Below are 27,801 nucleotides of genomic sequence, written 5' to 3'. Positions count from 1 at the left end.
GACGATAAAACACAAGCTGCAAATCATTGAAGGGGGAACTAATAATATTGTCTCCCCTTTTTCAACCCAGACAGTTACTCAATTATTTACTCCCCCTCTCCAAACACCACATATGCTTAAACTCAATCAAATCTCAGACCACCACCACCCCCCCCCCCCCCTCCTATTTTTCAATTTTCTAAGTTAACAAAAAGTCAATATATAAACAAAATAAATTAAAAGCCAGTAAAAGGCCTACATGTCAAATAGGGTTTTACAAATCCTAATTAAAACGTCACCCAAATTGTAAACAAATTAGTTGGCCACAGTCTTTTTTATGATCACCATAATTCAAGTTTTAATAGATCGTTCAAACCTCCAGCTTTCTATAGCAAGTTGAAAGGAGGAAGTGTGTAGTAATGTTGTAAACATATAAAGTTGGAGAAAGTTTATTCAATAGTATACTATTGTGAAGAGATAGCGTAGATGCAACTATAACTTAATCTCTATGCATGCATACGTTATAGTTGCATCTACTTTATCTCTTCACAATATTATACTATTGAATAAACTTTCCCCAACTTTGTCAGAAGAAGTTGTAAAATTTCGCGTCTAGTCTAGCGAGTCGGGTGTTGAATCAACCAGTCGTCACGCCATCGAACTGCGTGGCTCGCGGCACATGACACTACTTCGGTGTGCACCAGTTCACAAATTGTAACAAGCCAGCACACGAGTTCTACGATGGCCGCTACTATGTTTGCCAGGTAAGTTTTTTTTTCTCTTTTATATTGCGGTAGTGATTTCTAGTTTTGTATGCGTTTAGAAATATTTTTAATCGATTTAACACAAACACTTGTTCGCAGAGTTAGAATCGTCGATTTTTTTTAAAAACCCTTTTGTTAGCTATTATAAAGCTAGGTTAATGTGGACTGTCAAAACAACGATTATATAAATAGGTCTAGGTTTGAGATATTTTGAGTACGGATAATCAATAAACATGCATATCGTTTGTGCATGTCATGGTGCTACTCTGGGACTACAAGACACATGCTACCGTAGTGCTGCCCTCAGTACCATGGGACTAGACAAGTGCTACCATAGTGCTACTCTGGGATTAGACAAGCGCTACCATAGTGCTACTCTGGGACCACTATAGAAATGCTACCAAAGTGCTACTATGGGACTAGACAAATGCTACCAAAGTGCTACTATGGGACTAGACAAGTGCTACCATAGTGCTACCCTGGGACTACTAGACACATACTACCATAGTGCTACTCTGGGATCACTATAGAACTGCTACCAACATTGAAAACAACACTATTTAGAATATGAGCTACTATCTACAAGTGATGTTTAAGAGAAATGTTAGCTTCTGTGTCATATGCGTTGTGTTAAGCGTGGTCTGGTGATAGTCGACTAGGCTAAACTATCACACATATATACTACAGGAAATCACTGAAGCGGAGCTAACGTTTACATTAGTAGCGGACATTGTTGCTCCACCGTTCAGGTCTCACTGGGTCCACCCAGCATTAGCTGAAACGTGACCTTTGAACTTGTTCACTAACCTTGTAGGGGACATGTATGAACCGAATATAAAGCCGTGTGCGGTATGACTTAAGGACAGTGCTTGTGACACCTTAAGTGTTATGTCTCGTTTTAAGTTTTTAACAACAGCAACATAATATACTGCGAGATAAATAATAGTTGCATAAGAATTGAACTAATAAACCGGGAGTGATCTCCCCTAAACTTTCTTGAATATTCTTATATAAAACAACAGGGGATGGGAACTCGGGTTGTAGACATGATTTTTAATCCATTTTAAATACTTTAACTTTTTAAATTAGAATAAAATCTCGTAGAAAAAAAAGATCTGCACCCCAAGTGAACGCCAAATAAAATGTGCATAATAGTGCGGAAAATTATTAGTACTTTATAAATTCACATGCGTTTTTGAGAAATCGGAAATAGCGAAAATTACTACTTCCGGTCAACAGAAATTACTCAAAATTTGAAAGAAGGCAGAGAATTAGATCTTTTACTTACAAGTGAAATTTCATTTATCTATCTGAAATAGTACTCAATTTATAGGCTTTTGAAAAATTCAAAATAGAAAAAGTTCTCTCGGTTATCGGAAATCACTCAAAAATTGATACAAAACTACGATTTTGATATAATACTTATATATGAAATTTCACCAACCTAGCTGTAACAGTAATCAAGTTATCGTGTTTACACACTCACACAGACACACACACATACATACGGACAAGATTGCAAAACTATGTTTTTCCGACTCTGGGAGGTGTAAAACGTAAAACGTCGAGATTTGCAAAAATCTCGATTTTTTTTTGCACGATTACAAGACTTTCTCTATACTTCGTATATACGAGAAAGTAAAAAATGTACACATCGTAACAAGACTGCCAAAAGCAGATGAAGCAAAGCTGAGCTGTTACTGTAGCAAGAAGAGAATTTGATCAAGGTGCCTTGGCCTCCATTTCCAGTACAGTTTAGAGATGGAGGAGCACAGATTCGAACCGAACACCAAATTATATGTAGTGATAAAGAGTAACTTTTGTATAACTTTATCATAGCTATAGCATCTATAAACCGAGTTAAAGCTTCATTTAAAGCCCACAATCCAATCCAGTAGCCGAAGACATCGCCCCTTCATGACCCTAGGCTCTAGACCTTTGGGGGAGGGGCGGTAATGCCAGTGACTGAAGTGTTAAGTCATGACAGCATTAGATGTAAAACTACATATTGACCTCATTGCCGAGCAATACGTTTACGATGACCTACTCTGCCTTACAGTTTGTGCTATTTATATACAGTTCAACAGCTTATGTAATCTCCATATCCCCCCATCCCCCCAACCCCCCTAAACAACAACACCATCAAAGAATTCCGAGCTCATCTGGGAGAGAGTTGAACTAGATTCTTGTCACCCTCGCTTACCCAGCGTGTGGGATTTGTTTGTCTAACTGGACTGTAATTATCATGTCAGCGCCGAGTCTAATGATTTAATCTAATGATGATAGCTAGAGGCTAATGATTCTCATAGCTTAATGTAACAGTTTGGCATTGTTCAAATTTTACCGCGCCCAGGTTCAACGGCTCCAGCCCGTAATGTTGTCAGACGCGGCAGATTTCTGTTCAGTGGCGTAGCCAGGAATTTGTCATGGGAGGGATTCAAAATTTTCTTCACATTTATATTATATATATATATATATATATATATATATATATATATATATATATATATATATATATATATATATATATAGGCTATATATATAGTAAATATAGGCTATAATTATAGGAGTGGGGGGTCCAAGGGAGGGGTTAAAGCCCCCCTAACCTCCCCCCCCCCCCCTTGCCTACGCCATTGTCTCTATTAGTGCGTACCTGGTCTAAACTCTAAACTGATTGATTTTTTTAGCGAGTTCGAAGCGTTTGTATTGGTGGGGTAGGAATTTCAATATCACTATCAGTTTTAGGTAAACAAAGAGGTCACGTGACGGTGGAGACCGAGTAAACACTTGCAGCTAGTCCTTTTTTTATGTCACTGCACGAGAGAGTGTTGTTTAATGCTAGCGTGTTTTTAGCTGGTACTTGGTAGTCAGCTGTATAAAACCGTTTTAGCTAGTAGGTAGCAGTATCAAACATTTATAGCTTGGATGTAGCAATTTCAAACAGTTTTTAGCCTGGGAGGTACTTGTATTAAATAGTTGTTTTTATAATGGAGGTAGCAGTATAAAAACAGTTTTTCTGACTTGGGGTATCAGTATACAAACAGTTTTTCTGACTTGGGGTATCAGTATACAAACAGTTTTTCTGACTTGGGGTATCAGTATAAAAACAGTTTTTTCGGACTTGGAGCTTGCAGCATTAAACAGTTTTTAGGTTGGACGTAGCAGTATAAAAAGTGTGTTTCTGTCTTGGAGTATAACAACAGCGTTTATAGCTTGGAAGTAGCAGTACAGAACAAACATAATTTGGAGCTAGCAGTATAAAACTAAGGTGTTTCTAGCTAGAATAGAGTCCCACAGGATTTAACATGTATAGCGAGTGGAGAAAGCAGGGCTGGCCTCACTCGGGCCCACGGGCTAAACTAGCACCACAGTAGGTTTCTTATTTGTTTTTGTTTGTTTTTTTGTGTTTACTCTTCGTTTCATCTATAGTTAATTTAGTAAACCGGATTCAAAGTATGGTGGAAACTAGAACCAGACTGTTTTAATACAACTTTTCAAAAACTTTCAGAAGGCTTGAAAGTTTTGTTTGGATTTGTCCATTATACATTACTACACCTTTCATCCGATCGCCATGAAAACTTTTGGGAGTTGATGCGAATACTCCTGGGAGAGTTTCTGCCAAAAAAAATTCAATTTCGGCCCCCAAGGGCTTACAGGGGCCCTCAAAGTCCCCAGAATAAAAATAAGAATTATTATTGAATTTATTCAGAGGAATTAACCAGGCATATTTTGTAAAAAAAAAATATTAACTTGGTTGCACCCTTTGTCCATAAAAAAATTACAACAACTTGCAGGCCTGTATGTCTGTGAGTTTGTCTTTTATGTATTACTCAGACTTTGAGAAGTTGTTAAGAACACCCCTTGGGAGGTTTCTGTGGGGGAAAAAATTTTTCGAAGGGGCGGCACCCCAGCATGGTGTAATTTTGCGCCCGGGATCCCCCGCGAGCACTATGCGCCTACATGTATTTTAAAGAGCACAACGCGATAGGAACACGGTGGCACAAGCCATTCAATTATTGAGGCCGAATTAGGGACCGTACGCGGCGACTTTGCGGGAGTGTGGCCGGTGGCTCCCTGGAGCGCACCATGATGCCCCTGACACATCGGTTATCATCGAATGGTGTGTGTGTATGCCTACTCACTAATTGCGGCAGGTGACTCAAGACTTATACAGCACGCAATAGTGCTTTTGGGCGGTAGCTTGGACAAATCAGATCCAAGAAATATAGCGCCTGATTTCTTTACATTTAAATAACTTAATTTTAGAAAATAAGGTCACGCATTTAAAAATACACAATTGGTAACGCATTGTTGGACTTTTTGTCTAAATCCTCCACCATATTCTCAATTAAGAACGAAGAAAAAGAAGGTAACGCATTGATTACATTTTCTTAAAGTATTGCATCAGTCCGCAGCAACGCGCGGACGGAATCGCTAGTAGTGCATAAAAGAAGTACAAGCGGTAGCTTGGACAAATCAGTTCCAAGAAATATAGCGCCTGATTTCTTTACATTTAAATAACTTAATTTTAGAAAATAAGGTCACGCATTTAAAAGTCCACAATTGGTAACGCATTGATGAAATCTTCTTAAAGTATTGCATCAGCCCGCAGCAACGCGCGGACGAAATCGCTAGTAGTGCATAAAAGAAGTACAGTTTCAATAAATTTACAAATTTCTTAGTAGTCTCATTATTGCTACTTTTACATTTAAAATCTGCTCCTCCTGTATGTTACAGGTAAATACTTATCAACATCATACATTTTTTACTAACTTTATCTACAGACCGGGTGATGCCTACAACATACAGTTTACAATTAACGGCGAGAAGCATGTTGGTAAGTATTGGAAGGGTGACGTGGATCACGTGGTTTATGTGAAGCAGAGAATGTCAGGTTGCTGGTGATTGATCTAGCTACAGTGGTAGTTGGTGCTGGCTGTGGTTGGTGTGTACATGGTTGTTTGAGTGTGTACGTAATGTTCTTGGTGTGTACGTGATTGTTTTGCATTGTTTTATTCAGTGCCGGCGCCAGGTTATTTAGCGCCCTAGGTAAAACATATTAAAATGCCGCCCCCCCCCCCCCGCAATTTTTTTCGTGCTCCCGTATTATCAGAGGCGTAGCGACCCTTCACGGCGCCCGGGGACAAGCTTTCGATTTGCACCCCCTCAAACTTTCAATTTGTTTTTCCAACCCATTTTGCCACTCTACGGCAGCGCCCTAGGCTACCGCCTGGTTCGCCTTATAGGTAGAGCCAGCCCTGGTTTTATTGTGTACATGATTGTGCTGGTTTCAACAACGACAGCTTACCGAGTAATGAGATGTTGATCTGGATTTTGTGAGTCGAATTGGATAACCTTTTAAGAAGGTTGTATTAAATAATTATCGAATACAGTGGCGTCACTAGGTAGGGCTATACCCAGCTCGTGGCAACCCTGGGTAACCTTTATACATACGTATTCTTATTAAATGATTTGTATTCCAGCAGGCCGCTGAAAAGAGCGTCCTTAGCAACCAGTTTCTTTCAGAGAACTTTCTTTCTCCCCAGAGGGGGAAAATAATTTTTAACTACTTCCAGCGGTGGGGCTAGGGCTATGTGAAAGGTCTCGTCCGGTGGAGGGGTTGATGGTGGACGTACTCCCCACCCCCCTTATTCCCCCCCCCCCCAAACAGGATCCACCCCACTAGTTGCCTGAATCTCAACAAGCCACTTTATTAATACTAATAGTTTCGCTGTCTGTGTATCTATCTGTGTATCTATCTATCTATCTGTCTGACAAGAACGCTCTAGAGAAAACACAAGCAAATTAAAAACCTGCTTAGTAATTCGAAAAACGAAGTATGACGTCGACACATTTAGCATAGAGTTGAAAATAATCTCAAGGCGGAAAGTGCACACAGTAATATAATGACGTCATTGATTCTCGCGTAAACATTGAGTAAAAAGGAAATGTTGTCTAATCTAAATGGTTTGCGTGAAGAGTTTCTTGCATACAATTCTTCGGGTAGGGGCGAAGCCCCACCACACGCGTAAGAACGTCTGAGCCCCCCCCCCCTCCCCAACTCAAAAGAAATTTCTTCATCGATACTCTATAATAAAATTACCGCCTAATTAATGTGTCTAATCTAAAAAGTGGTTTTCTTGCAATTTCTTTAATGCAATTCTTCGGGTAGTGGCTAAGCGCGACACCAGTGTTTCTTTCAGACTTTTTCCTCCCCGGAGAGGGGTGGGGGTAATTGAAATTTTCGGGGGCGGGGGTAGAATTTTCGGGAAGGGGGGCGGACACTGGAAAAAGTATATAATTATATTTCGTTGAATGGGACGGTAGACATGATTTTTTTGGGAGTGGGGGGTGGGGGGTGGGGGTGTGTGGGTGGGGGGGGGGTGGGGTGGGGTGGTTTCCTCATCGATACTCTATAATAAAATTACCGCCTAATTAATGTGTCTAATCTAAAAAGTGGTTTTCTCGCAATTTCTTTAATGCAATTCTTCGCGTAGTGGCTAAGCGCGACACCAGTGTTTCTTTCAGACTTTTTCCTCCCCGGAGAGGGGTGGGGGTACTTGAAATTTTCGGGGGCGGGGGTAGAATTTTCGGGGAGGGGGCGGACACTGGAAAAAGTATATAATTATATTTCGTTGAATGGGACGGTAGACATGTTTTTTGGGGGGGTGGGGGTGGGGGTGGGTGGGTGGGGGTGGGGTGGGGTGAGGTGGGGGTGGGTGGGGGTGGTGTGTGGAGTGGGTGGGGGTGGGGGGGGGTAGGGGTGGGGGTGGTGTGTGTGGGGGGTGGGTTGGTTTTAGTTTAGAGAAAAGAGACAGCACTATCAACCTAGCGCCCGGTGTATCCTTCCTCAACGGGCCATTTTTCTCGTTCTAAAATAGTTTCACTAGTTCTCTAGATCCCCCCCCCCCCCCCCCCACACCAGTGGCGATGCCCACGATTCTTGCGTCACCTTCCATGTCAAACCCAGGTCTCTTTTTTTTCCTCTGAATATCTAGATGTGCAAGTCATTCCCGAATGGCCTTTTTCATTTAATCAATCTTTTGGTGTTTCCCCACCATACCCTTGAATTGAGCATGAGTCAGCAATAAACTCTACACTGGTGGAAGAAGAATAAGCCGAAAAGTTACATTTAATTAAGTTAAGTTAATTAATTGTTAAGTATCCCCCACCACACCAATAAGTTATTTATTTCAGTGTATGATACATATCCACCCAAAACATCACTAAATGATATTTTTCAGTGTATGATAAGTATCCACCCTACACATCACTAAATGATATCTTTCAGTGTATGATAAGTATCCCCCACCACTTTACTAAATGATATGTTTCAGTGTATGATAAGTATCCACCCTACACATCACTAAATGATATCTTTCAGTGTATGATAAGTATCCACCCACCACATCACTAAATGATATGTTTCAGTGTATGATAAGTATCCACCCACCACATCACTAAATGATATCTTTCAGTGTATGATAAGTATCCTCCCACTACACCACTAAATGATATCTTTCAGTGTATGATTAGTATCCCCCACCTCTTTACTAAATGATATCTTTCAGTGTATGATAAGTATCCACCTACCACATCCCTGAACGATTACATCAGAGATGTTGCTGGACTTAAGGGGACGAAAATCATGTGCAAGGAGGCCGGATGTGGATGTTGTGCAGTGGCCGTGACCTACGCCCCAGGGGGAGATAAGGCAGAGACCATGAGCATTAACTCGGTGAGTGACCCAAGCAAGACAAGGTTTGTTTGATTGCTTCTGGTTTATCTTTAAAATGTGGATACATTTTGTTTGTAGCAACACGCATGCACACCCCCCCCCCCCCCCCCGATTTAGTTTCCATTTTTTTCTATTATCTTTAAATTAATATTTCTTTAATTGGGTAATTGATCGGAACACTTTAAATTATATTTTTCGAATTATTTACCTATTATGTTCCAATAATTTTATTTAAAACATTCTATCACACAGTATTTTATCTCTAACTGTCATTAGCTACATCCCTGCTAGTTGCTTTAAATTTTACTAAAATGAATTGTCTCTGCCTTAGTTATCAAATGTTATTTAATTAGTTACCTCCCTGTCAGTGTCTTTTTTTTTAAATGAGTTACCACCCTGTCAGTATATGGTTTTATTTATTAAGTTACTTCCCCTTCCAGTGTCTCTGCCCCCTGTACAGTGTAGACGGCTGGCAGATCACCACTGTTGAAGGTATAGGCAGTCAAAAAGATGGATTCCACCCAATCCAGGAGAGGATTGCCCAGCATAACGGTACTCAGTGTGGCTACTGTACTCCTGGTTTTGTCATGTCCATGTATGGGTAAGTCGAAAATCAGTTCTTTTAAGCGTAAACAGTGATATAAAAAATTAAACTGGAATAAAACCAATGAAAACTATTTTCTAACCAGACTACTCAATGATATAAAATTTAAACTGAAATAAAACCAATGAAACTATTTTCTAACCAGACTACTCATTGATATAAAAAAACATAAACTACAACAAAAATAAAACCAATGAAACTATTTTCTAACCAAACTACTCATTAATATAAAAAACATAAACTAAAATAAAAATAAAACCAATGAAAAATTATTTTCTAACCAGACTACTCATTAATATAAAATGTAAACTGAAATAAAAGCAATGAAATTATTTTCTAACCAGACTACTCATAGATATAAAAATTTAAACTACAATAAAAATAAAACCAATGAAACTATTTTCTAACCAGACTACTCATTAATATAAAATGTAAACTGAAATAAAAGCAATGAAATTATTTTCTAACCAGACTACTCATAGATATAAAAATTTAAACTACAATAAAAATAAAACCAATAAAACTATTTTCTAACCAGACTACTCCACCAGAAGCCCCAGCTGAGCCAGCAGGAGATAGAAGACTCATTTGATGGTCACGTGTGCAGGTGTACAGGCTACAGGTCAATCCTGGACGCCATGAAGTCTTTTGCTACAGACTCAACTATTCCAGGAGCCAAGTGTGTCGACATTGAGGTCAGTGAATTCCATTGTTTTTTTTTTCTTCTGCAAAACTTGTGGAAACTTAATCCTTTGTTAAAAGGAATATTTCTTTATTTACTTATACTCAGATTTTAAGACTGAAAAAGGCAACACAAACATATTTACAAAATCCAAATTAGGTACTTTAATGGCATTGTCTGGTGATGAATACCAAATTAGCCAAAATGCTTATTTCTAAACCTCATAGCTAGCATATAGTTATAACTCAAAGAGTGAAGTCTAAAACTAAAAAAAACGCCAAAAATTTCCTGCCGTTGCCATGGTGATGGCAGCCATCTTGTATTTTATTTACCTTTTTAAAATCGAAATAACTAAAAAAACCAAACAATTTTTCATAAAGTTATTGGTATATTTTTATACAGAATAAGTTGAGTATTTTGTATCAATTTTAATTATAATCAAGAAGTTATTTCAATCTTAAAACGGAAAAATAATTCCAGGAAGAAATCATCTCCATGGCAATGGCAGGAAATTTTCAGCCATTTTAAAATTTTAGACTTTATTCTATGAGTTATAACGATATTCTAAATATCATAGCATTTGGTTTGGAAATAAGCATTTTGGCTAATTTGATATCCATCATCTGATCATGCCTTTAATTCAGTAGATTAGTACTTTTTAGTACCTTATATTTTGATATATTGATTTACAGTCATATTTAGTACTTGAATAAACTCCTATTTAATAAACTTTCATATAATTTTTTCCTGTCTTGCAGGATCTTAATAAACATCTGTGCCCCAAAACTGGAGAGGTTTGCAAAGGGAAGCAAGAAGGATGTTCTCATGGCTTATCCCTTGACTTGCGTGAAAGCAAATGGTACAGACCAAACAACCTGCAAGAGCTTGGGAAACTTCTCACAGAAAATAGCACCAGGAGCACAAAACTTTTGTTTGGAAACACATCTGCAGGTAATTTGTTCTGGCAACTTTGTTAAACACAACATGAGTGAATGTTTATTATCAAGGAATGCTAAACTAAAAACAGAATATATAATCAAGTCACCCCACCCCCTTAATTAAAGTTATTCGCATTGGCCAAAAATGCACCACCGTTCAGATTAGGAAAAGTCAAGGGCACTTTTTACCAGTCACTCTCTTTTAACAGTTTTTATGTTGGTGTCACAGAATTGATTTCAATTATAGTTAAATAAGCACTTAAAGTCAAGTAACATTCTTTTTTTTATGATTTAGTAATGCAGCTAAAAAGGAGCTTTGTTTAATTTTATTTCTACCCCATTCCATGTCCTCCTATGGTTGACACCCACTGCCACCATACCCACCCTACCCCAGCTACGCCACTGAATCAAGGAATAAACAATTTAGTGGCCTGTGTTATTTTAGCTTATTTTCCTGTTTAAAATTAAATTAACGTCAGGATAGGTGAAGAAAGAAAAAAGGTTTAGGACTGTAATTTGCAACATTTTGTTTTGATTATGTAAGCTCTATAATAAATGGTAGTAAAAATATTATAGAAGTAAGTTACAAGACATAAAATCTGTTTGCATATTTGTTCACATTGCATGAACTTGTCTACTGTCTCCAGGAATATTTAAGAATGAAGGACCCTATCAGGTTTATATTGATCTTCATGGTGTGAAGGAGCTCTACCAATTTAAGGTAAATTTGTTTCCTTTACACACTCTTTATTTTTAATTTTTCTCATTTCATTCAAATGTTTAATAAGGTGTTAAATATTTCTTAACTGAATTAATGTAAAATTGTGATAGAAGTATTAAGTAAGATGAGCAGAGTAATAATAATTTTTAAAAATACAACTATATGCAACATTATTTTAAATTTCCGTTGAGAAATTTGAACTTTAGTACAAAATAAAGTGTTATTTGTGTTTGAGTGCATCTCTGCCACAGCCTAGCAAAACTAATGATGTGATAGGTTTATTTTTAAAGGGTTTAATAGACATAATTTTCAGTTTTAATAATTTAAAATCATGCAAACTGGTTTTTATTGGAGATTACTTTTTATATGAATTACATTAAGGTCTGAACAGTTTATGTGCTCACATTATTTTCTATCAATCCACCTGTTGATGTCATTAAAATGTTTGATCCCCACAGGAAAACACAGACAGTGTTGTGTTTGGTGGCAACACCACACTCTCTAAGCTGAAGGACCATCTGAAGGAGCTGCAACACAAGGCTGGCTTCTCCTACTTCACTGCAGTCATTCGTCATCTCAAAGTCATTGCCAGTGTGCTGGTTAGAAATGTAAGGCAGATTCTGATTGGTTTAAATTATTACTTCTAGCTTATATTTAAAACCTGTTACTCCCTTATTGTTGATTATAAACCAATAGAATATTTATTTTAGTTTGTGAACCGATGTGTAAAGAAGCCACAAAAATCCGAGATTTTTTTTACTTTTAAATATTATTTACCTGATTTAAAGATTTTCTAGTTTGAATTCCTAAAGACAAAACAAAAAATAAATTTACTTGTCTTTGATGTTTTAGGCTGGTTGCATTGCAGGAAATTTAATGATAAAGAAAAACTATCATGAATTTCCATCAGATCTTTTCACTTTGACAGAAGCCATTGGAGCCAGTGTTGGTATCTTTGGTAAGATTTTTTTTCGTGACACATTTGAATGAAATTAATTTTTGTTAATTATATCATCATCTCACAGTCAACCTTAAAAATTGTTAGTGTTATAAAAAAATAATACCTTGATTATAACTGTATTAGAAACTTTTTTAAGAGTGCTGATTTTAAAAATTTAGCTTCCGTGATTTAATGTATTCAGATGCTAAAGATGGCAGCACAAAGAAATACAGCCTGTTGGAATTCCTACAAAAAGTGGACATGAAGCAAAAAGTCATAGCTTTTCTTCAACTTCCAAGTTTCAAACAGTCTGAAATCTTCCGATCTTTTAAAATTACTCCAAGATGGCAGGTACTCTAGTGATAACATTTTTTATTCTGTTGATGTCCAAAAGTTTGAAAATCTTGTTTTAAAGCAGCCTATTAAAAAATGTTATGTCAACTATAGGTAAAGTGAAGCAAAACCTACACTATTAATTATTTAGTGAATAGTGCTCTTAGGGCTTCAATTCCTTAACACTGGAGTATTTGAGAGATTATATAGAGCCCATTACAGGATCAATATCAAGTCTATAAGAGCTTATGACTTTATGTTTATGCTTTATAGAGTGCCGTGTAGTTTGCTAGATGATGTCAGTTTTTTTTGGAAAAATAAAAATAAAACTTCTACAAAAATAATGGATTTATCAGAATAAATTATGAAATTCCACTAGCTTGAAAATTTTCTATGTATTTGAAATGGATGAATGTGACTGGTATTGAAATTAATTTATTTTCAACAGAATGCTCATGCATATGTAAATGCTGCATTCAAGTTTGAAGTTGTGGGTAAAAAAGTTACAGGAACTCCATCTTTTGTGTATGGAGGTATCAGCAACAATTTGGTAAGCTTTGTTTTATCACATCACTTGCACAGCTAGGAGAATATATTGTTCAAACTTGCAAACCTGTGTGTAAATATCTGAAGTACTTGACACTAGAAATATTTAACAACTATAATATCTAATTCTAAGAATGTTTACAAATTATTTTGTTCATTGCTAGGGTTCAAATAAATGAGCTGAAAAACAGAATTGTTCTGAAAAACTAATCTTTGCAGTATTGAGTATATTTTGTCGGACATTATTGGTTTCAGTCTAGCCTATAGCTGCATTTGTTGCAAAGACAAACGCATTTAGTTATTTAGTATGCTTTCATTAGCTTTAATTTGAAAAATGTTGGAATCAGTTAGGGATGTACCATGTGATACTATTTGTGTGTGGGTGATACACAAAAGCAGAGGTTGCTAAATTAACTGAGGAAAAATTACTTTACCATTTAAAGTAACAACTAATTACAGTAAAATACATCTTAAGAATAGACGGTCGTTGTCCTAAAATCTAAAACTGTTACATTCACCCCTCCCAAGTATGGCATTAGACCATATTCCAGAGAGGTTAGAACTGAGACCAGCATTACTGCATAAAGCTAACACCTGGCGACACCTGACCTAACTACACTTGTCAAAATAAAATATATAGGTTTATTAAGCCATAGTTTAAAAATAATTTTTATTTTAGATTCATGCTTCTAAAGCTGAAGCATTCATTAAAGGGAAGCAACTTGATGACAAAATTATTTCAGGTAAAGATATTTTCATTCACCTTGAACTTAATTTACATTTCTAAATTAAAATCAAGGCATCATGTTGAAATGTAATAAGTGAAAACTTTCTGCTACCTTAATTCAAAGATTTAATTCATTTCTCTAATAATTTGTGTGCTAAGTTTCTGTTTATTAAACAATGATAATGTTAAAAAAATTAACCTTGAAGCAAATTGTTTATTTCTATGACATATGTGAGTGAAAATGATTGTTGAAACTACAAAATGTTTTATTAAAATATTTTTTTAGAAACATTGAAGGTTTTATCTGCTGAGCTGATTCCAGCAGAAGATGACCCACTTGCTGCTTCTGCTAAATACAGACATGACCTGGCTGTCAATCTCCTGTACAAGGTATTGTACTTTCAACAATGAAGATTTTTTTTTTGTGTCGCTGTAATTTTCCACCTTAAAAATTTTTATTGTTAAAAATTGTTTAGAAAATTTGACTGGACAAAATAAAATCTTCTAGATAATTTTTATCTATTTTTAAATATAGTTTAATTCTACATGAACATATGAAGATTAAAATGCGTGCGGCGTCAATTCGGCCAATGACGAAACGGCCCCGTCAAATCGGCCCCGTCAAAAGGGCCAGCGACATATGGACCCCGTCATATAGGCTCCCGACAAATAAGCTCCCGTCATTTAGGCTACCGACAAATAGGCTCCCGTTATATATGCTCCCGACAAAAGGGCTCCAGTCAATAAGGCTCCTGGCAAATAGGCTCCCGTCATTTTGGCTCCCGACATATAGTCTCCCGTCATTTAGTTTTTTCCACAAAACGGCCCCCGTCATTTCGACTCCCGACAAATAGGCTCCCGCCATTTAGTTTCTCCACAAAACGGCCCCCGTCATTTCGACTCCCGACAAATAGGCTCCCGCCATTTAGTTTCTCCACAAAACGGCCCCCGTCATTACGACTCCCGACAAATAGGCTAGCGTCATTTTGGCTCCCGACAAAAAGGCTCCTGTCAATTTGGCTCCAGACAAAAGGACCACTGACACAGTGGCGTAGCTACCGTAAAGCTAGCGTAAGCAAGGCATGGGGGCCCAAGGCACATAGGGGCCCTTTTCCCTCATAAAAAATTAAAACTTTTACAATGGAATTTTAATATTTGTTACATATAAATAATTTTAAAAAAGAAAAAGGTTAAAAGTTCCAAAAAGCCCCCCCCCCCCCCCCCCCCCCCCCACCGTTTCGGCAGTGGGATTCAGTGTTTGTGGGTCAAACAGAGCCCAATCGTTATAATAACACTACAGGCTATATCACTTTGTCGTGCAAGACATTGAGAGAATCAGCCTATAAATAAACTTTTTAGCAGTAGTAGGCAAGCATAATAATACAGTATAAATACAAAATCAGGACATATAAAATACAAAATGTTGCCTTCAGAATATTTATAGATTAAAAAATATCCATCGTAAGTAGAAGTTGATCTCTTCGTTTAACTCCTCTGTAGCCTAACGCAGAGGCGTAGCGAAGGCGAGGCGGGGGGTGCGGACCGCAACGGGTGACACCACTTAGGGGGGGGGGGGTGACACCAAAGGCAAAAAATTGTAAAATTTATAGAATGAAATGCCATTTTCCAGATCCATTAGTTAAAGTTAAATAGTCTTCTAAGTACAAATCGAAAATTATATCAAGAGTGGGGGGGGGGGGGGGGTGACACCACGACGTAAACGTAAACTATAAAGAAAACAGTGCTACATCTAACTGTATTATAAACAGACTGTAGATAAACATCGTTACTATTAAGTCAGCAGTGATTAAAGCTTAAACACGTACGTGTACCAGTATGTGGCATTTATATAAATTTTAGGCCTATGTAGGCCGACACACACACACACATATATATATATATATATATATATATATATATATATATATATATATATATATATATATATATATATATATATATATATATATATATATATATATATATATATATATATATATATATATACATTATATATATATATATATACATTATATATATATATATATATATATATATATATATATATATATATATATATATATATATATATATATATATACTTTGTTTCCTGGGAGGGGGTGACAATACGAAGTGCCGCACCGGGTGAGACCCGACCTAGCGACGCCACTGGCCTAACGGCTGACGAAGGGGCCCACTGATAATTTTTGCATAGGGGCCCAAAAATCCTAGCTACGCCACTGCACTGACAATACCGTTTCTGTAGAGACTAAGTCTCCCGGCCAGAGTTTCTTCCAGGCATCTCTTCGGGGGGGGGGGGCAAGCCCCCCCGTAAAATTTTTACCGCCCCCCCCCCCCCCCCGAACGAAAAGAAATTTATATAATTTATATAGAAAATATATACGTTTAACAGTGTCCGCCCCCCCCCCCCGAAGAAAGTCTACCGCCCCCCCCCCCCCGAAAATTTCAAGTGCCCCCCCCCCCCCCCGGAGAAAAAAGTCTGGAAGAAACACTGCTCCCGGCAAAGCGGTCTCATTGAATCTGACATCTGCCAGTGGGACCCCTTCATCAATATTCTTTAGAGTTAGCTTATCCAACACTCTTATGTAATACAACGTATGCATCTCTTGTTCGGCAGGCCTTATTTTTATATCAGTTTATCTATTATAAAATATAGTATGTTTTAATTTAAGGGTCATCTATCTATGACATCCATAATTGAGTCGGTTATAGGCTGTTCCAACTCATTGTGTGGGGAGAAGGGTCCACGCTGTACCTTCCTAACTGCAATATGCTTGTACAGGGGCGTAGCGAGGGGGGGGGGGGGGGGCGGGGGTGCGGACCGCACCGGGTGACACCATTTAGGGGGGTGACACCAAGGCAAAAAATAGCAAAATATATAGAGAAAAAGTTGAGGGGGTGGGGGTGCAAATCGAAAGTTTGGGGGGGGGGGGGGTGCAAATCGAAAACTTGAAAGTTTGTCCCCGGGGGTGACACCCGACCTCGCTACGCCACTGTGCTTGTAGGTTATCAAAACAAAATGCTGTTATCATGTTAACATCATGTATATCATACATTTACACTTCTGTGCTCGCTTTTAAGCAACAGATCTTTTCTGTTGTAAATTAAACATTATCAAAACTTTAGAATTGGTGGAATTTAGCTGTTAAGGGCTCGATTTGTTTGTGAATTAATGTTGGTTCATGAAAAAATAATTTCATTCGGGCATTAAAAAGAGGTTATGGTGGTATTGGAGGTAGGACACAATGGTTACTTTTATGCCAATAGTGGTCATATCATTCATTTTTCTGGAGCCAATATGTCGGGAGTCATTTTGTCAAAAGCCAATATGTCGGGAGCCCAATTGCCGGGAGCCAATATGTCGGGAGCCCATTTGTCGGTAGCCAAAATGTCGTGAGCCCATTTGCCGGGAGCCCATTTGTCATGAGCCCTTATGTCGGGAGCCAATATGTCGGGAGCCGCTTTGTCGGGAGCCAATATGTCCTGAGCCTATTTGTCAGGGGTTAATATGTCGGGAGTCCATTTGTCGGGAGCCTAAATATCGGGAGCCCATTTGTCGGGAGCCTATATGTCGCAAGTCAATATGACGGGAGCCCATTTGACGGGAGCCAATAAGTCGGGGCCCTTTTGACGGGGCTATTTTGACGGGGTCGGTTTGTCGGGAGTCGATTTGACGGGGTCGTATTAACGGGGCCGTTTTGACGGGGCCGATTTGTCCCGGGCCGTTTTGACAGGGCACCATTAAAATGTATCTATTTAAATGACATGGTAATGTGTTAAATAGCATTAAAAAACTGAACTATAACACACCTGACAGACACTTTTAGAGGTCTACAAACCATCAGATCTGAGAGTTCAAAGTGGAGCTGACAGTATGGACAGGACTTTGTCCTTTGGGCTACAAACTTTCCAAGAGAAAGCAGAAGAGTTCCCTCTCAAGCAAGCTCTATCTAAATTGGAAGCACCTTTGCAGGTAAGGAGCAATCTGTTTTATTGGTACTAAACTAGTAATTTTTATTTGATAAGTAATTATAAATCTGTGTAATTTTTTTTCTATTAACTATCCCACTAGGCATCTGGTGAAACTGTTTACACCAATGATATTCCAAGTTTCCGCAGAGAACTTTGTGCAGCTTTTGTCATTTCTACAGTAGGGTCAGCCACACTTGAACATGTAGACCCTTCTGAAGCTTTGGTAAGTGGACTCAAGATTTTTCTAGGACAAAATATACTAAATTGTGTTTGGTCAAATAATATGATAATAATTGTTACTGTATTCAAAATAATCTGTAGTTCCCATTATTAATTCTCTTTGTCCAAGCTTAAAACTAAAGCTAATATGACTAACAAACTAAACATAACTGAAACCCACTCATAAACATCTTTTGACTAGAGCTAATTATAGTTTTAAAATCTGCAGGCAATCCCTGGCGTTGTGAGCTACATCAGTGCTGCTGATATTCCAGAGGGAGGCAAGAATGATTTCATGGACTGTTTGATGTTTCCTGGAGTTTCCCCGGAAGAAGTAAGGGCTAAACTAATTAAAAAAAGGCTACAAAATATTCTGTTTGTAAAAAGATGTTTCATAATATCTAACTGTATTTTGTTTACATATTTTACTCTTTGATATGAGATAAGAAAGATTTGTCATATTAAATACTATTTTAGGTTTTTATTACAAAAGAAGTTTCCTATGCTGGCCAAGCCATTGGACTTATTCTGGCAGGTAAAATATTATCACTGATAAATCATAAGCAGACTGGATCTTTACAAACTAAAATATCTTTTCAAAAGTTGAATAATATTCTTTACCTTCACTATTAATTTTTTTTCCTTTTTTTCATTATTTTTATTCATATAATGTGATAGAATGTAAAATTAATGAGGATTTGTGAATAAACAGAGAGACAGAGCATTGCTGATGAGGCAGCTAAGAAGGTGAAGGTCACTTATACAAATGTTCAGGAACCAGTGACAGAACTAGAAGAAGCCATTGCGAAACAAATGTTCCATGAGGGAAAAAGAGAGGAAAAAGTTATTGGCAACCCAGATGGTAGGATTTTTTTTGCTTAAAATTTTCTCTTTTAAACTAACTAATAAAATAAATTAAAAATATATTCATTCAGTTATGTTATCTTATAAATTCTTTCACAGAATTTTTTTTTTTAATGATACAAAATTATTTTGTTGTTTTATTTTCAGATGCCTTCAAAGACTCAGAGATTGTTGTGTCAGGTGAAATCAAAGAAGGCTCACAATATTACTTCTACATAGAAAATCAGGTACATTAGTACTTATGGTGAAAAGAATATTATTAGTAGGCCTTCATTATTTTAGAGTAAATTTTATTTGAAAGGAGGTAAACATGGATAGGTGGTTTACGGAGGATTATTTTAAACAAAAGATTTAACTTTTATTTCTAAACCAAAAACTGCACTTATAAAACTGTAGATTATTTTATTTTAAAAATGAAAAAAAAATTAATTAGAAAAACGTTATTAACTATTTTTCATTATCAAAATGTACATCAGGTGTCTGTAGCAGTTCCATCTGAAGATGGTATTGACCTTTATGCTGCTACACAATGGGCAGCCCATAATCATAGAGCTGCATCTAATATCTTAGGCAAGCCATTGAATTTGTAAGTTTTGTCACCTCATACCTGCTAATATCTTTACTGAGCCATTAAATGTGTAGCTCTAATTTATAGGGATGAATTCAATATGTTTCTTTCATTAGCAAATATTGTTTTATGTAATGTATTAAAACTGACTCTTCTCAGATAATAAACTTATGATTTCTCAAAATACATGTTTTGACAATTTGAATTTATATATATTTAATCTGTTAAGAGAGACTCTTTTATTCCAGCATCAACGTGATCGCAAGTAGAATTGGAGGTGGATTTGGAGGCAAATTGTTCTACTCCTGCAACATATCTGCTGCTGCAACTTTAGCATGCTACATCACCAAAAGGTAAACGGATGAGAAACAAAATGCACAAATTTGAAGATTAGGCATAGTATTATTGATAGGGGAATAATTTATAAATTATGTGTTTTATGGATATTGCAGAATTTTTCTAGGGAAAGATTAAGATATTACATTGATAATCTTGTGTTAATAGAGAAAAGCGTTTGTTTTAATTTTAATATCAAAGCGTAAGTTTTTTAAAAAAAAACATTTTTATGCTTCATTGTAATTTCCATCAAATGGGTAGTATTTTCAAGTTAGTTTGGAGTTTTATTGATGTTTGTATAATTTGTTGTCTATGAAAGAGGTTTATGTCAAGCAAACTAATCAAAAATGAGTCAGCAAATTTAACTGCAGGCTTACTATTTTATAAACTGCTTAAAATTATTGTTAATACAATAAATTGTATTGAAAATAAATTTTAAGTAGTCTTTAGATTGTTAATGAAAACTAATGAAATTCAAAACTTTATAAAATTATCTGCTGCAAGCATATTTTTTTCTCCCACAGGCCTGTTCGCCTCTGTGTAGATTTGGCAACAAACATGAAATTATCAGGGAGGAGATTTCCAATTTTGGCCAAGTATAAGGTAACAATTGAAAATAACAATTTAAAATTAAGTGTATAAATGTGTATGCTTTAAATTTTGTTTGCTGTGCTTGAATTTTTAGCCCGAAAGATTTTTTTTTTAAAGGTGTGAATTAATGGCCCATGATTTGATTTAATTTAACTTCATTTCACTATAGGCTGGTTTAAACAAAGAAGGAAAAATGAATGTACTTGATCTTGATATATACACAGACAGTGGTTTCAAGCCCTCATTTCTAGCTGGAGAGTTCCCTCACTCACTTGACCAAGGTTAAACTAAGTTTAAAATTTCATTTATATTTTTAAATATACTTTATGGAACCAAAAAAAAATTACAAACCATTATTCTGTCATATATTTTGAATACCAAAAATAAAAAGTGAACAATTCAATTTTAAGAAAAACATATTTATCTTTAAAATAATTGCTGCATAAAAAAAATTAAACATTTTAAACTGCTGCATTGACAGGTTACCACATCCCCAACTGGCGTGTTGTTACCACACTTGTCCGCACCAACAAAGCCACAGCACAAGCTTGTCGAGCTCCTGGTATTTTATTGAACTTTCTTGTCTTTAAAGTTTAGAAAGTGAATTTTAAAAGTACCCAGTAACAAGCTTTGCCATAAAATGAAACCTTGTGTTTGTAAACATTTAAATATTCTTTTTTTTCTTACATAATTTAGGTACTGTGCCAGCTTCCCTTGTCATAGAAAGTATCCTTGAACATGCCGCAAAAGAAGTCAGAATGCACCCAATTCTTTTTAAAGAGATTAATTTGTACGACAAGGGCCAGGTAACTCTAACTGCTAACTCAAGTTTAACCTCAACATAAATTGAAAAGAAAAAGCTTGTTTTCACATTAATAATTTATAGGGACAATAGACTGAGCTAAGGTATATTTTTGAGCATATTTTATCTTAACATAATTTTTAATAAATTTAGATTTTGTTTTAATTAATTTTTCTCCTTATTTACCAAACTCTCTTCTTTAGACTGACATACAGGGTGTTCCCCTAACCCACTGCACCATCAGAGATTTGTGGCAGAGGCTTAAACAAATTGCTGAAGTCACTGAGAGGATAAAACAAACAGATCAATTCAATCAGGTAAGTCACGCTAAATCCAGGTTTGAAACAACAAAAAATAAATAACCGTAAGCCTAACTGTTATTTGGTACACTATGTAAAAATCCAGTTTCTATACAAAAATATTTAAATTATCAATCATCATTGAACTTATATAATTGTCTGTTTATTACATCTTTAGATTATCATTTAGCCTCAATGTTTTAAATTCTACCATTTTTAGGACTCATTAAAGGTATTAATAAATCAAGTTTAATATTAGATGTGTGTAAATATTACTTTAGTAGACAAAAATCTAATAATTTTTTTAAATGGCCTCTTTCAGAACAACAAGTGGCGTAAGCGAGGTATCACCATGTGTGCTGTTAAATACAACATCCTCCACTTTCCTCCTGGTCAAGTGGTCAATGTTTCTGTGTTTGCTGATGATGGGACAGTCACTGTGATGACTTCAGGAACAGAAATGGGGCAAGGACTTTATACAAAGGTATTTAGGAGTCTTTAGCACATAGGTCATGGGAAGTGATTATATACAAAAATAGAATTCATTGCAGGAATTGTGCACAAATTTAGAACTGAGTGTAAAGACTTTATACAAAAGCCAATCTATAGCCATTTGTGACTAAATCTAGAAAAATACTTCAACAGTTTTGTTTTGTACTTCAGAAGTGATATTGTGCTGCAAAAAGGACTAAAATTAATTATTGTGGATAAATTGACATACCCATTTTGTTTTTCTTTTTAATTAATAGTTCATTTTTTTAAATTTTACTCTTACAATTTTTTTAACTGTCAGAACAAAGATATTGACGGAATGTTTTTAACAGTCAGAACAAAGATATTAACAGAATATTTTTTTAACTGTCAGAAAAAAGATATTGGCAGAATGTTTTTTTAACTGTCAGAACAAAGATATTAACACCATTTTTTTAACTGTCAGAACAAAGATATTGACAGAATGTTTTTTATCTGGCAGGTCTCCCAGGCTGTTGCCAGGACATTGAAAGTCCCACTGAATTACATCAAAGTTAGACCTCAACAAAACAACACCATACCTAACCCGAGCTTCACTGGGGGAAGTTCTGGTAGTGAAATGTGTGTCTCTGTAAGTCTTACCAAGCTCTTTAAATTTGTGTGTCTTACCCCTCAATATGTCTATAGGTGTCTCACTCCTCTTTAAAATGTCTGTCTCTCTGTGTAGGACCTCTTTAAACTATTATTTATAGCTCCAAAAAAAAAAAAGACAGGAGCATAAATTTAATTGTAACTTTTTAAATTCTGTTTAGGCAGCCATCAATGCTTGCAGAGAACTGAATGAGAGACTTGAGCCATTAAGGGCTAAGATGCCAGATGCTGATTGGCCAACTTTACTCAAAATGTGTCATTTTAGTAATATTGATCTGGCAACTAGAGCTAAGTAAGATATAGATATTTATTTTTTTGGTGTTCTGAGATGTCCTTTTTGAATTACTGGGATCATTAAGTTTATTGTTTTTAACAGTATAATAATTTTTAAAATCTACAATATATTTGGTAATCTTTGACATTGTTTAATTACTTTTTTCTGGCAACCATGACATACATACATATTATTACTGTAAAAAAAATACATTATTATGACTAAATACTTGTTAAATTAGTGTCACTTATATTTTGCTAAGCTGTTTTAAAAATTCAGAATCTATTAGAAGAGTAATCTACTTAATTTATGAGGATAAATGTGTATATAAATATTATAGATACTTAAGAACTCTTAACTTTGTAACAAATTTTACATTGTGTAGGTATAAAACAAAAGATAAAATTAGAATCTAACAAATTGTGTGGTATTGTGTAGGTATAAAACAAAAGATAAAATTAGAATCTAACAAATTACTCTGTACCTAGATCTGACAAGGGAGATAAGATGTTGCAGTACCACACCTACTGTGCTGGTGTTGTTGAGACTGAGGTTGATGTCCTAACAGGGGAATACCAGGTCAAGAGAGTTGACATAATGGCGGATTTTGGGGAGAGGTAACTCTAAATACATTGTTTTAAAAAAAGTTGTCTGCCACTCTTTTAAAAAGATGATGAAAGTGTACTTTACTTTATAATCTCATGGAAGTAGTTTAAGTAGTTTTTTTTTAAATAAATTCTTTTATTTAAAAATCTAAAAATTTAGTTTTACAGTATCAGACTTGAATAATTTGATTTTGAAGGAAAGCAAAGCTAAAATTATGTTTTACAGTATCAACCCAACTGTTGACATTGGTCAAGTAGAGGGAGCTTTTGTCATGGGCCTTGGTGCATATTTGTCAGAGGACCTTCATTTTGACAAGAAAACTGGCCAGGTCTTGAATGATGGCACATGGGTATGTAGTTTATTTTATATAGGTAGTGAATGTTGGGTGTTTAAGTCACTCCATTTTCATAGATAATGAATCTTAATGTATGGATTCTTAAGATACTCTATTTTCATGTAGATGGCAAATAATAGATATGTAAGACACCGAATTTTCGTATCAATAGTAAATGATAGGTATCTAGCCTATAAGTAAGAAAAGTTCCCTTCCAAACCTGATGGTCTATGGGGCAAGTAAAGTAGAGTTCACCTGTTTCTGTGACCTTGGCATTTTGAAGGGATAGTGTGGTCAACGTTATGCCCAGCTGCCTCTACTTTTTTAAGGGGACTCAGGGACAGTCTACTCACTTGAACCCGGATTCAAACTCGAGACTTTTAGGTTAGCAGTCTAGGTCTCTACCGCTAAACCATCCCATCCCATACCCTATAGGTAGTGACACAGAATTAATTGAACTGTTGTTTTTAATATAGTTAGTAAAAATAAACCTGTATTATTTCTTTTTAAGTGAAATATGTTTTGGGGAGCAATTGTTTCTGATTTAGCACTGAGTAGTATAAATAAAGTATAGTACATTTTCCTTTACATTTCCCAACTTTAGTCTTGCACCCAGCATTAAAAACTGAGACCAAGATGGGTTCACATCTAAGATCTTTGGATTCACTATACCATGTTGCTCATCTCTACCATATCATTTCTTGTTAAAATAAACATGAGTTAGAATGTACACGTTTTATCTGAAGTTCTGTTGTTTGCCCACTAGGAATACAAACCTCCCACAACAAAAGACATCCCCATAGACTGGAGGATCCACTTCATGCCTGACACACCCAACCCTGTTGGAGTCCTCAGTTCTAAAGGTAGGGAATGTTTAGGGAGTATGAAAGGAATGTGCAGGGAATGTGTAAGGACTAGATAGGGAATGTTTAGCAAATATGTAGGGAATCAAGTACCTAGTATATTAAAACTCTCAGCATCAATCTCAGCATCAGCTTTACTTACTGAAGAACATATTAGCTAACTGAAAGACTTCTTCATTGGTGATAAACAGACCACACATAAAAATATTTGAACTTTTATTAGAAGAGCATTTTTTCTTCTTCCATATTTTCTTCTATATCAATCAGAAAAAGTTTAAGTATTTTTTACAGTTTTAACTAGCTTAATAAAGTCTAGACCTTGCTTAGTCAATCAATCAGTAGATGACAATAAAACACAGACATAAATAATATTTTATACTGCTAAGTTTAGCTTTTGTTTCCACCATCTGTAGCTGTGGGAGAGCCTCCCATTAGTCTGGCTGTTGGAGCTCTTCTTTCTATCAAGAGTGGAGTGGAGGCAGTCAGAGAAGAGTTGACTGGTGAAAGATCTTTTATCCCTGTTGGTAAGTCAAACATTGTTAACCCTTTTGTTGTTGTTGGTAAGTCCAGCATTGCTGGGCACCATGTTAACCCTTTTGTTTCTGTTGGTAAGTTCTGAAAAAGTCCTGAAAAAACCTGTTATTCATTTAATTCCCTTTAGTACGTTGAGCATTGCCTATTCTCAACATGTTTTACATGTTGGTTATTTTAGCATTGTTTAATTTGAAGCATTTTCTAGATGCTAAATGAAATTATAATGTAAACAGTGGCGTAGCTACCGTAAAGCTAGCATAAGCAAGGCATAGGGGCCCAAGGCAAATAGGGGCCCTTTTTCGAAAGTTTGAGGGGGCGGGTGCAAATCGAAAGTCTGAAGGGGGGTGCAAATCGAAAGTTTGAGGAGGGGATGCAAATCAGAAGTTTGTCCCCGGTCGCCGGGAAGGGTTGCTACGCCTCTGAGGGGCCCACTAACACTTTTTGCATAGGGGCCCAAAAATCCTAGCTATGCCACTGAATGTAAATACAAACTACAATTTTATATTTGTATAATTTTAATTATACAAATTAAAACAGTAACTTAGCATGAACTACTATATAAATGTAAAACAATAAATTTGAATTTGATTACAAATACAATTTCTGATACAGAGGCCCCATACACAGTGGAGAAGGTCCAGCTTAGCACTGGTATCAATTTGGAACATTTGAAAGTCTAGCTGGAAATTTCAGTTTCATCTCAAATCTTGGTTTTCAAGACATGTGTTTAAAAGTTATTATATTTGTAAATAATGAATACAAAGATTTTGCTTAGCTTTCAACCTATTGAACAGAAATATTTATCACTTTTATAATATTTATAGTGTTATATTGGCTTTGCATAATAATGCACTTTATACACTTTTAGCTTATAATGAATCTTGTTGATGGATTTATCAATCATATATAGATAAATAGATATTTCTCAATACAGTTTTTGTACATATCTATCTATTTCTGATGATTTTACTAGAAAATTACTGATCCCAGTGAGATATTTATTTAAAATACAATTTAAAAAAAAAACATTTGTTTTATTTATTTATAAATTAATTTTGTTAGTGGAAATCTCAGTTAATGAACTCTTAATTTTTTTCATCATTGTTTTATAATAAATATTTTTTATGAACTAATTTTAGGTTATATTTACCTCAAATAAAATGTAAGCATACAGTAATTTTTATGGAGACACATTGGCTAAACCAACTTTAAAATCTACTGGTTAAATTATCATAAAAACATTTACTGTTTGACTCAATTAGAAATTATTTTGTAATTCAGGCAGCTCAGATGCCAAAATTTGTTTTAAGAGACTTCTTACAGTAATCATTCAACATTTAAAACTATTTATAAAACTTTTTTTTTTTAATAGCACAAAGTGTTTTATAGTTTATTGAGACTTGATTTATTAACTCAAGTTTACATTCTATCTATAAATGTAATGTAACAATCTATTAAAAAAATATATTCAAAAAACATTTTTTGTGTTTGCACTTTTAATAAAATTTCTACTCACTTAGATATAAAAGTTGCACTTATTCAATAAACAATAATTGGAATTCTTTTCTAATGTTGTTTTATTTATTCTTCTAAACATATACATTATTATTATGTTATTGTAAATTTTAAAAAATATTATTTTACAGCATCAGCATTAATCGTAATGATGTCATCTGTCCCATCAGTACTGACCTGTATGTCATCAGCCCCATTAGTACTGATCTGTATGTCATCTGCCCCATTAGTACTGATCTGTATGTCATCTGCCCCATCAGTACTGACCTGTATGTCATCAGCCCCATTAGTACTGATCTGTATGTCATCTGCCCCATTAGTACTGATCTGTATGTCATCTGCCCCATCAGTAGACCTACTAACTGTGAAACGTATCAGACCCCCCCCCCCCTGTATTTCATCCACACTGATAACACTAAATGTTTGAATAGCACTTCATCACTTCCATTGCAATCGGACTGTAGAAGTATAAACGTTTGTGACAAGACCGCTCGTTTTTCAAAAAAAAAAAATAATAAAATAAAATATCTCGGGACTCTTAAGGTTTTCTTTTGTAATCGAGAATCTGTTGTAATCGATCCATTCTTTTTCCCACCAAAAGCAACAAAGATTTTTATCTGTCCAAAGACAAATTCAGTGCTTTCATCCCAACACACACAGAATGCAATAAATCTTTTTTTTTTTTTTTGCAAACCACTGATGTAGATAAAAATATAACGACAGATTATCTGATAATGAATAGATGATAAAAGCATAATTATGTAAATAAATTAAGAAGAGGAAAGTATAACTATGCAGAAAGATAAAGAAATGATAAGTATAATGACGACTGGGGGAAGGGGGGTGGATATGTTTTAACCCTTTATCTACTGACGGTACTTATAAGTACCACTTTAATTAATTGCCTGT

General features: G+C 35.6%; 1 protein-coding gene across 2 annotated transcripts; it reads left to right on the top strand.

Moving 5' to 3' along the window:
• Positions 1 to 548: 548 nt before the first annotated feature.
• On the top strand, positions 549 to 26,947 carry LOC131933182 (uncharacterized). Of its 2 annotated transcripts, none has more exons than XM_059289972.1 (34): positions 549 to 743; positions 5,528 to 5,580; positions 8,315 to 8,481; positions 8,922 to 9,082; positions 9,624 to 9,780; positions 10,526 to 10,718; positions 11,353 to 11,426; positions 11,885 to 12,034; positions 12,279 to 12,384; positions 12,569 to 12,717; positions 13,148 to 13,249; positions 13,925 to 13,988; positions 14,259 to 14,362; positions 17,811 to 17,966; positions 18,066 to 18,188; positions 18,414 to 18,518; positions 18,662 to 18,719; positions 18,897 to 19,046; positions 19,196 to 19,275; positions 19,525 to 19,634; positions 19,865 to 19,969; positions 20,477 to 20,555; positions 20,713 to 20,824; positions 21,025 to 21,105; positions 21,240 to 21,349; positions 21,549 to 21,662; positions 21,967 to 22,128; positions 22,618 to 22,746; positions 22,928 to 23,058; positions 23,529 to 23,657; positions 23,872 to 23,995; positions 24,747 to 24,843; positions 25,257 to 25,367; positions 25,990 to 26,947. In XM_059289972.1, the coding sequence occupies exons 1-34, from the start codon at positions 721 to 723 to the stop codon at positions 26,055 to 26,057; spliced, it is 3,837 nt and encodes a 1,278-aa protein (XP_059145955.1). In that variant the 5' UTR covers positions 549 to 720; the 3' UTR covers positions 26,058 to 26,947. The 2 variants fall into 2 exon arrangements, with proteins under 2 accessions (XP_059145955.1, XP_059145954.1); XM_059289971.1 differs by lacking the exon at positions 549 to 743 and adding an exon at positions 3,558 to 4,113.
• Positions 26,948 to 27,801: the final 854 nt, after the last annotated feature.

The sequence above is a fragment of the Physella acuta genome, unplaced genomic scaffold, assembly GCF_028476545.2.
Source record: "Physella acuta isolate Inbredline_101_S28 unplaced genomic scaffold, ASM2847654v3 ptg002389l, whole genome shotgun sequence".
Classification (NCBI taxonomy): domain Eukaryota; kingdom Metazoa; phylum Mollusca; class Gastropoda; family Physidae; genus Physella; species Physella acuta.
Note: the sequence above shows the minus strand (reverse complement) of the source record. Positions and strands in the feature narration are given on the sequence as shown.